The following is an 11,501-nucleotide window of genomic DNA, read 5'->3' as shown; positions in this document are numbered from 1 at the left end:
TCTGGGTAGCTGGGACTACAGGTACATGGCCCAGAAAATGTTACTTTAACAAAGAAGAGAAATAGGTCTGATTAAAAACCCAATCAAAATATTCCTCAGGCATATTTTAAATATTATAATTAAGTGTCCATGCTTCTTAGAGTAAAAATTATTGAGTTTTTTTCTAAAGGATAATTTTGATTTCAATCATATCTTCTACCTAAAAGGTACTTTCACATTTTTCAGGGCTGAGTGGAACATTTGAATGTAGTCATTAAGATTGTACTTCTTATGGAGATGAATATAGATAGACTTCCTGGAGGTCTAGGTATGAATTAAATAACTTGGCACATGCTGATGCTTCAGGGAAAATTTCCTAAAGGTCTTGTATAAATTGTGTGCAAAGTTCTTTCCAGCTAGTTCCTAAAAGAGTCTGGAAACATTATGATCTGGCACTCTAAAAGCTGCCTGAAGTATAACAATGAATTGCTGTTCTGTTATGAAACCATTCTCATCAAGATCAAAAAGCTTATGTGATATTTTCAGAATATTTTCATTATTGGCAGGATTGTACAGAATAGACCTATCACATATTCTCTGAAGTCTGTGGTGCCATCATTACATCAGTCAAAGAGAGCAAAATTTGTTTCAAGAACTCTGAAACTGGGAGTTTTAAATAACTTGAAAACTCTTCAATTCTGATCTTCCTTCTACTGTTTTTTTTTTTTTTTAAATTTGGTACTGGGCATTGAACCCAGAGGTATTTTACTACTGAGCTATATCCCCAGCCCTTTTTTATTTTTTATTTTGAGATAGGGTGTTGCTAAGTTTCAAAACTTATGACCTCAAACTTACGATCTTCCTGCCTCAGCCTCCTGAATAGCTGTGATTACAGGCAAGTGCCTCCACACGTCTGCTTCCTTTCTTTTGAGGCAACTGCAATTGCAGTACATTCATCCAATTGGTTATCAGTATTATCCCAATTTATTTTCAATTTCTGGATAACTTTTGTAAATTCCAAAAAAAATCAGCTTCCATGGGTAGTTGAAGTTTACCTGCAGAAACTATCAGTCTACAGTCTTCTCAAGTGTGGTCTGTCAAGGACATCCCAAAGCATTTGCCATGATAATAGGTACTGTACTGGCAAAAACGAGAGACTTTTTTTCCCTTCCACGTTTGGGATATAAATATGCATAAACTCAACTTGTATCCTGGTGAAGGATTGACTCAGGGTCAACATACTGGCCTGGAAGCCTGTAAACCTTGGCCAGGTCCAGGTTACTGTGTCCTGGTGTTTGGGTACCTGAGCAGCACCAGCTACCCGGAGACACCTGAAGAAAAGGCTCCTAGTTTAAAAGGGACTAGACAAGTGGGGCATGGGGCTCATGCCTATAGTCCCAGCGGCTTGGAAGGCTGAGGCAAGAGGATTACAAGTTCAAAGCCAGCCTCTGTAACTTAGCAAGGCCCTGAACAACTTAGTAAGACCCTGTATCAAAATAAAATAATAAAAAGAGCTGTGGATGTGGCTCAGTGGTTAAGTCTCCCTGAGTTCAATTCCTGGTACCTCGCCCTCCCACACCAGCCAAAGTGACTAGACAAAAGTTATTGGTACACACTCCTTTTGGGAAAATCAAGATCTTCCTTCTGGTTGTCACTTGCTCCAGGATTTCATTTCTGGTATTACTCATGGGATTGGGGTCTTCTTGGGTCACAAGCACCAGCTATGTTGACAGGAGGAGTTTCCCTGACATTGGGACCTGTGAGTTTCAACTTAGAGACCATGGAGGGTAAGGATGCCACAAAAAAGGTGAGTGCTTCAAAGATAATAGAGTGTGGCTGTAATGAAGATGGGAGACTCAAATCAGGTGTTAGACCAGGACACAAGAAAAGACCACTGACTCCAATTAAAATCAAATTAAAGCAAGCTTATTATTTCGACCAGCCAGGCTGCCTCTCCCTCCCAAAATGGCGGGAACAAGACAGCAGCAGCCACTTTCCTGCAGCCCAGCTTTATAGCCCAGAAAGTTACACAAAGGGGGGTTACAGATAACAGAACTCTGACGAGCATCACATAAATGGTAGTTTACATTTTTTTGCTGGCCCCAACATCAGAATTTATGAGGATCATTAGAGCCTCAGAAGGGTCCTTGTCTGGCCAGGGAAGGCCAAGATTTGTGAGACGTCAGTAAGGTTTCAGAGAGGGCTGCTATCTGGTCAGAGAGCCAGGCATGGGTGAGTTCAAGGCACGGGCAGGCATTCCAAGCAGGTTCAGAATTTGCAGTAATTTATAGTAAAGCCGAAATTATCTTTTCATGGCTTTGTGGCGAGATGCCCAATTTTAAGAAAAGATCAAGTTGGGTCTATCACAGGTCCCTTTTCCCTTTTTACTTTAATCATGAACCCAGTGAAAAAGAACATGACCAGAAACAAGAATTTGAGGACTGGTTTCATCAGTTTTCTTCTTCAATTCTTGGTGGATTGGACCAGTTGAACAGGATGGCCAAGCCACTGACCAGAGGAAGTTGAAGGGAAAGGTGGTACAGGACACTTGCACTGGCACCAGTACAGTCCCCATGAGAATGATGGAGGTCCAGCACCATATGCTAATGCACATCTCCTGCATGAAGCGGGGTTTGTTCCACTGAAAGATATGAGGACTTATTCATTTCCTGGGCAACACTCATCTCCCATACTTCCATCTGAGAGTCCATGAACCTCCAAGCTACAAACAGACTTCTAAGTAAACTAGGGATTTGGATTAGTAAACCCCTTATTAAACTGGATCTGAGAGTGTGTTCTTGCAGGGACCCCTTCTTCACATTCAAATGTTCTTCTTGTTTGCATGTAACCAGAACTCTTAGAGGAAACTGTGGATTAAGAAGAAATTATGTGTAACCTTTAAAATCAGAAAAAAATCAAAGATGATAAATGTAACAGGAGAATTAAAATGATGTGCATTTTTTTTTTAATTGTGAGACAAGGTCTCTGAGTTGCCCAGCCTGGCTTTAAACTTAAAATTTTTTCTTGCTTCATGACAACCATTTTGTGTTTTTGCAAATATCCTTTTGACATATAAGCTTCAATTATTTTCATATAATAATTTCTGACATTTATGTATAAATTATATACCTATTAAAGATATATATTTACTGGAATAAATATTAATTACAACTTTTTCCCTTTTTGAATAAATATTAATTACAACATTTTTCCTTTTTTTTTTTTTAATTTAAAGCAGTGCTGGGGATTAACTCTGGGCTTTGGATATCCTAGGCAAGCTTTTTGTCACTGAGCTATGTCCTCTATCCTAATTACAATTCCCTACCTTGCAATGTTTTTATCAGGTACCATTGTAATATATAAACAACTGAAGCTGAGTGTGATGGTGCAAGCCTGTAATCCCAGAAATTCTGGAGGCTGAGACAGGATGTAGGTTCAAAGCCAGTGTCAGCAATTTAGCAAGACCCTGACTCAAATTTAAAAGAAAAAAAAAACAATAATAATAAAATGGGCTAGAATGTGGCTCAGTGGTTAAGGTCCCCTGGGTTCAATCCCCTGTACCAAAATAAATAGATAGATAGATAGATAGATAGATAGATAGATAGATAGATAGATAAAGTAAATAAATAAATAAGGAAGAGGAGGAAGAAGCAGCAGAAGAATTGAGTTTTAAGCCAGGTTTGGTGGCACACATCTGTAATCCCAGCTGCTTGAGAGGCTGAAGCAAGAAGATTGTAAGTTTAAAGCCAGCTGGAAACTCAGAGACCTTGTCTCACAATTTAAAAAAAAATGAAAAAGGGCTGGGGATATAGCTCAGTAGTGGAGCATTTGCTTAGTATGTATGAGGCCCTGGGTTTAATGGCTCAATCCTCTGCATGAAACAACAACAACAAAAAGCTTTTATGGTTAATACAAGTTGCTATGGTACAATAAGAATTCTTAGGCATAGTCTACCTTTTTCTGACACTATCAGAACTATGCTTATGAGGGAAACATTCCTTTCACCAATTTAGGGCTTATTTGGGAACATAGTATAGTCTTTAAGGTGCCATGATTTGGCAATGTTACCAGTTGTCTCCTGCATCAAAAGACAACAACCCAAGAGAATGAGTAGCACTCCCACGAGTAGAAATTGTTCTCTATTCTGTAACGCTTCTCACTCTTACCTGCAATGTTCATTTCTACTGTTTAAGCTCCAGTTAATTTAATTGCATTGTGTGTAAACATCTTAGAGGAAAGTTCCATGTTATCTTGTCATCTTTCTCTTATGGTATCCCCACAGTGCCAGAATTGTATCCGATATAATACCCTCCTTCTTTTCTGCAGTTCCAGTTACCCATGGTCAACCACAGTTTGAAAATATTAAATGAAAAATTTCAGAAACAATTCATAAATTTTAAGTTGTGTAGCAGTGTGAATAGTGTCATGAAATCTTGCACTGTTCAACTTCATCCCACCAGGGATGCGAATCATCCCTTTGTGTGGCACATCCAGGCTGACCACCCTTCTACCCACCAGTCACTTAGTAGCCCTCTTGATTATCAGTCAGCTGTCCTGAAATGGCAGTGTTCAAGTAAACTTTCTTTTACTTGATAACACTACATTTTACTTAGTAATGGCCCCATAGTGCAAGATTAGTGACGCTGGAAATTTGGATATGCCAAAGAGAAACCATAAAATGCTTTCTTTAAGTGAAAAGTGAAAGTTCTTGACTTAAGGGAAAGAAAAAAAAATATGCTGAATTTGCTATGATCTATAATAAGAGTGAATCTTCTGTGAAAATGAAAAGAATGAAAAAGAAATTAATGCTAATTTTGCAGCCACACCTCAAACTGAAAAAGTTATAGGAATAATATATAGTAAGGGCTTAATTAAGAGGGAAAAAACATAATTCTATAGGGATTGTTCTTGTCCCAACTTTCAGGTCTTCACTGAGGGGGTCTTAAAATGTGTCACTATGGATAAGGGGGAATTATTGTGTCTATCCATTAAGCAAATATTTGAGTGCTTGCAGTGTACTAGGCCTTTATTATAGACTCTGAGTATCTTATCAGTTGAAAACAAATCCCTGCCCTGTCAAGCACAGATTCTAAAGCACATAAAAAGCACAGTACTCATTTCTTGTAGCAGTGAATGGAGCAAAAGGACATTTTGATACCTTTTCTAAATCCCTCTCCTTTAATCTGAGAAGTACGTTTTACAATATGATTTACTCTTCTGAATATCAATAGTACTTATGGCCAATTTTCAGAATGCAATCATCTTATTTACCTACACACTCATAGAATTACTATAAATCCCAAAGATTTGATAATAGAATTTTTAATGACTAAAAATAGTAAAAAGAACTTTTGAACAATAAAATTAAAATTCATACCATTGCAGATTTGCCTTTTAAATATGGCACAGCTAAACTTTAATATTTGTAAAGGCACCATATGTTAACAGGGTAAAGAAAGCATGGAATTCAAACTGAGCCATTTTTCCCAACATCCTTTTTGTACATATATATACAATTTAAGGCAGACACTTTTCTGTGCAAAATATGACGGATGGAAATAAACATTATAATACTCGTTCACACATTCTCAATTTTTTTCAATACCATTTATCAGAATATTTATTTATGATAAAGCATATTAAAACAGGGTTTTCCCCTAATAAAACATAATGAAGTTGAAAACAATTTTTTAAAAATATTTAGATTTCATTACAGATCCCTCATAGGAGATAAAGTCAGTCTTTTTTTCTTGTTTCTTCTTTTAGAAATGTCCATATCAATTTGTTCACTATATCAGGTTGGTCTTGCTGAAGCCAATGACTGGCTTCTGACAAAATAGTTAATCTGAAATAGTTTTTAACATAAATTTTTGTGACTTCAGCCATCTCAACCTCCATAAATGCGTCTTTCTCTCCCCACAGTAGGAGTGTCGGAGTGGTCACCATGTGATGTTTGAGAGGCAGGCAGCTATAAAAACAAAACATGTGGGCTTTGAGATTCACTGCAAAAGTTAAAATAATATTTTCCTATAACATGTTCCATTAGACTATGTATTCTCAAAGTGGGCAATATTGCTCCAAAAGGGGCAAAAACTGGTTCTTAAAGGGAACTTACTTTTTACATATAAAGGATGGATATACATGCAATACATGAACAGATATTAAAATTTCATGGTGTGGCAGGTGATATAGGAAAATATGTCTAAAAAGGCTCCTTAGGGAAGTGATAAAGAAAAAAATAGTTAAGAAACACTGCATTAGGCAATCAACCTGCACAATAAAAAATTTTAAAGGTTATTTAAGAAAGGGTCCAATAAAATCTTAAATTGGATGAGACTATCAAAATTTAAAAATGAAGGCTGTAAATTAAATATGAAATTCATCACTATGAGAAAAAATTGCTTTATAAAAATAACCAGAAATTCAGAATAATGGAATAAAAGATAGCTTTAAGCTATGTTACTATTTAAATATATTTTCAATTGCTCTTAGATAATCAGATGCATTTTATTGAAGACTGGAGCTGAAAAATCAGAAAATATGTGTGGACTGAGCTTTAATATTGCATTATACTAGATTTATTTCGCAAGAAAATTCTTTTTAAAACAAAGTTCTCATTGTGTATTTTCTTAAATTCAGAAAAGTATAAAGAGTAAAAATGAAATCACATATAATTCCGTCATCAAAAGATAATCTTTTAGTCAATTTTTATGCATACAGTTGAAACCTTACTACAAATACAATGCAACAAATATGCATGATTTATACACAGTATTCATATGCAACTTTCACATTAAATCATATCTTAAAATTTTTTCATTTAATAACTTAAAAAAAAGAATTGCTATAGATATTATTTTATGGTATAATAACCCATATAAAATAATAATGGTATAATAATCCATAACATGGCACAATAACCAATAAGTAATTTGACTAATCTCACATCCATTGTGATATTTCCCCTTATTTTAAGTGATGCTATTTGCCAAAATCTGTTGGCATTTTAGATAATTTGCTTGGACCAGTGGAATTTCTGAGCTATAGGGTATAAATATTTTAAAGCTTCTGTCACTTTCTGTAACACATGTTTTTAGAAAGGTGGATGGTATTTATTAGATTCCTATCGAATAAGAGTGAGAATGAATATCTAACTGGATGCTCTCTAGCACTGAATCACATATTTGTTACTTAATCAAAAAACTTGACCTGTGGCCACTTGGGGTTGATAGAATGCTGTTGGAATGTTGGAATACCATACATGCCTACAAAGAACTTGATTTTTTTATTCCCATGCAAATGACCATCATTTGCTCATACAAATACACCTAAAAGTTAAATTCTTTATGAATGAGTAAATTGATAGACAAAATTATTCTTTAAATTCAACAGCACAGAATATTTAAAATGAAAATATTTTAGGGGCTGGGGTTGTGGCTCAGCGGTAGAGTGATTGCCTAGCACATGCACGGCCCTGGGTTCGATCTATAGCACCATAAAAATTGTGGTATATGTGTGTATTAAGAATTGTAATGCAAAAAAAAAGCAAAGTACATATATAAAAGCATAAATTGGCTTGAAATACTTTATATACAGAGATATGAAAAATTGTGTCCTATATGTGTAATAAGAATGGTAATGCTTTCCACTGTTGTCCTGTATTTAAAAAAAATCAATAAAAGATTATAAATAAATAAATAAATAAAATTTTCAAAAAGTATTGTGTCAAACTACAACTAAAAATAAATATTTTTTTAAAGGAAAATATTTTAAACAATTATTTACATACCTTAACAATATTTATGTATATGATAATTGAATTATTAAGGTAAGGGGAGTTTTAAAAGACTAGTAGTCAGAAATACAAATTCTTCACCAGATCAAATTGGAGATTAAAAAAAAAAGGAGGCATTTTCAGAAAATTAAAAGAAAAGCATATTCTCTGGTTCTGAGGTTGCAAACTGCTAAATTTCATATGAAATATAAATTATATATAAAATAAAATAAAACTGTAAATGTTTTAAGAGCAGGTTTTTGGATGTTAAACTGCGTAACTTATTGGGAAAATGTGACAAAATATTTGTAATTAAAAATGATTAATCTGGGGCTGGGATTGTGGCTCAGAGGTAGGGTGCTCACCTAGCATGCGTGAGGCACTGGGTTCGATCCTCAGCACCACATAAATGTAAAATAAAGACATTGTGTCCACCTATAACTAAAAAATAAATATTAAAAAAATGATTAATCTTAGTATGTACAATTTAGGAATTCCAATAAACTGTAACAAGTCTTAACAATGGTTGCTCTATATTATTAATCATTTAGCTTATCAAAATGTACTTTAACCTTCCTATTTTAAATTAGTCTGAATTTAGCATGTTACTCCTCCCAACTCAATTATTAGCTGATTCACAAGTATTGAGGCAGTAATTTCCAGAGTGTTACACATTTCATCATTACATTTTTCTGTGGAAATATTTCTTTACTTTGATTAAGAAGTAATATGGAAAATAATAACACTCTCATGCCCAACACTCAGGTTAAGAAATAAAGCACTGCAGATGATATTGTTTCTTTCTGCCTAGCTTTTCTTGATACCATTTCTTTTCCTTCCCTCACTTTAAGGCAGTGTCTCTCAAAATGTGGTCCTCTAATAAATAGCATCTATATCAATTGGGAATTTTTTATGCCAATTCCTGGGCCCCATCCCAGACCTACTGAATCAAAAACTGGGGTTGGGGGTCCCGTCTCTTTGAACATGCCCTCCAAGTGATTCTGATACACACTGGAGTTTAAGAATGTACTGACTATGCTGAAATTCAGTTCTGACCATCCCCATGAATGTTTTTAAACTCTTACATGTGTTAGAATTCTTCTTCCCCATTCCTTCAGTTTCCATAAGGAGAGATTTTCCTTAAGGACTCCTGGATCTTGTTTCACTCCTGGCTAATAAGTACAGCTGTTTGTTCAGGATTCTGAATTGAGTGCATATGTCAAATAATATGTCCTAAAGATAAGAGATTTAGTTTCTCCTTTCCTTTCTCTGGGATTAGTGGGAGACAGTAACCTAGGGGACAGGAGAGGGCAAGTTTGGTCTGTAAACTTTCCCACAGTTAAACTGTTCTGATTAGCAGTATAGAGTTAGCAAGACTGTTCTAATTCTCATTCTCATATTAAGACAAAGACTTCAATCTACCCTTTATCAATAATTAAGATGATATTTTGGTTTCCATCTGCTGACTCTTTGATTTCTTAATTGGTTCAGAAATTGGGCAGGAAAAAAGAAATGCTATTGATCATAGCTGCCCCCCCATACCTTTTCACGGTATATACCTTTCTATAAAAATATATTGAAGCACTTGGCATGTTTTTAAACTTTATATAAGTTTATATAAAATTTATACTATACATCTTTCTACAACTGCCTTTTGTGCCTTAACATTATATTTGTAAAATTTATCCATTCATGGGTTGAGATGTAGCTCAGTGGTAGAGCACTTGCCCTAGTATGTGCAAGGGCCTTGGTTCAAACTTCAGTACCAGGAAAAAAAAAAGAAAGGAGGGTGTTGAGGGCCGCAACCAAGTCAAGATGGCGCCTGGCAGTTTGCCAGGAGGAGAAATTTGTGAGGCAACGCCACCGAGCCATTAAGATGATGAGGATTCCTTATTGGCTGACTACTGTATCCAGATGATGCTAATTGAGACAAGCTGTGTGTAATCAGTGAGGTATATATACCTCTGCTATACCGCAATAAAGCGGCTCCTGCTACCTTGGGTGCCCGCTACCTTGAGTTCCCGCTCAGTTCCCGCTGAGTTTCCCTGCAATAAAGCAGTTCCCGCTTCAACCTTCAAGTTGCTTGTCACCTCCGGGTTATTTTGCCCAGCCGGACTTCGGCAGGAGGGAAGTGGAGAGAGAGATCTGTTGATGATGCATATAATTCTACTTCATTCATGACTAAAAATTTCCAGTTATTTTAATAATTCAATACAAAATACTTATTCTTATAAATGTCCATTTGTGTACATGAGCAAGAGTTTCCTTATACTATATACAAGGAGGTTTGCAGGTTCAAAGTCAGCCTCATTAACTTAGTGAGAACCTCAGCAAACTAGCAAGACCCTGCCTCAAAATAAAAAAAAGGGCTGGGGATATGGCTCAGTGGTTGATCACCACAAGGTTCAATACCTGATTTAAAAAAAAAAAAAAAGCTTCCTCATAGGATATGCACATTCTTACCTCAAAGGGTATGCACATTCTCAACTTTACTTGATACTGCCACTTTGATTTCTGAACTGACTATGTCTTCCAAAAGAGATATATAATAATCTTTGGGGGCTGGGGATGTAGTTCCGAGGTAGATGATTTGCCTAGCACATACCAAGTCCTTGGTTAGATCCCTAGCACTGCAAAGGAAAAGACCCTCTCGGTTTCACATCACTGCCAACACTTGTTCTCAACAAGTGTTTAAATCTTTTATTTGCCTGATGTGTTAGACTGCTCTGCAAAACTTTCTTTTCTCTATAGTGATAGAAAATTCAATTTTCAGCTGGACAAAGAACTACTTAAGAATAAGGACTAAATATGTTTTCCAGGCTTCCTGCAGCTAGGTGAGATATGTGGGTTGTGAAAAATAATGTGTGCAACTTTGAGGTTGTGTCCAGCACGCCTTCCCTTCCTCCTTTCCTACTTTCCACCAACTGAAATGCAGATGGAAATGTAGCCATCTTGGACCACAAAGACAAGGGCACCACCCTCTGGATGACAGAATAACAAACCAAGCCTTGTATTTGTGGGAGACATAAATTTCTATCTTATCTATGTCACTATTATGTTATGTCTCTATTACAAACAGTAAAATCTATGCTCTATATGTGACTACCTAGATGAGCATCTTTCATGTGTTTATTCACCATTAGATTCCTCTTCTGTGAATTACCTTTTCACATCCTTCACTTATTTTTTTTTCAATTCATCTACTCTTTTCTTATTGATTTGGAGGTGTTCTTCATAAACTCTGGATATTATTAATTCATGATTGTGCATTGCAAATGACTTCTCCCCATCTGAGGTTGCTTCATCATTTTATATTTTTTATGTATTGATCTTTTTAATTGCAATGTGGTCAAATTTATCAATCTCCTTTATAATTTAAGCTATTGTGTCTTATTTAAGAAATCCTTTCCCATGAGGTCTAGAAAGTTTTATCTTCTAGATATTTGAATGTTTTGTTTATCATATTTGGGTTTTTGAATATCACAAAAGCTTATTTCTTGTTTGGTAAAACAGGCCAAATTTAATTTTATTCTATGTGCATATCTAAATGCTTTAATAAAAATTATTGAGGGCTGGGGATGTGGCTCAAACGGTAGCCCGCTCGCCTGGCATGCGTGCAGCCCGGGTTCAATCCTCAGCACCACATACAAACAAAGATGTTGTGTCTGCCGAAAACTAAAAAATAAATATTAAAACTCCCTCTCTCTCTCTCTCTCTCTCTCTCTTAAAAAAATTACTGAATCTTTTC

General features: G+C 35.6%; 1 protein-coding gene and 1 pseudogene across 1 annotated transcript in view; both read right to left on the bottom strand.

Annotated features, from left to right (window-relative positions):
- Window positions 1-253: 253 nt before the first annotated feature.
- Window positions 254-2,579, bottom strand: LOC113192865 (lysophosphatidylcholine acyltransferase 2B-like; annotated as a pseudogene).
- A 3,126-nt stretch (window positions 2,580-5,705) lies between these two features.
- Ephx4 (epoxide hydrolase 4) overlaps window positions 5,706-11,501 on the bottom strand; it is a 39,866-nt gene continuing 34,070 nt past the window's right edge. Inside the window, exon 7 of the mRNA XM_026403108.2 lies at window positions 5,706-5,947. Coding sequence (XP_026258893.2) covers window positions 5,716-5,947 — 232 coding nt within the window. The 3' untranslated portion in view covers window positions 5,706-5,715. The remainder of the gene's footprint in view (window positions 5,948-11,501) is intronic.

Source organism: Urocitellus parryii, chromosome 11 (genome assembly GCF_045843805.1).
Source record: "Urocitellus parryii isolate mUroPar1 chromosome 11, mUroPar1.hap1, whole genome shotgun sequence".
NCBI lineage: Eukaryota > Metazoa > Chordata > Mammalia > Rodentia > Sciuridae > Urocitellus > Urocitellus parryii.
Note: the sequence above shows the minus strand (reverse complement) of the source record. Positions and strands in the feature narration are given on the sequence as shown.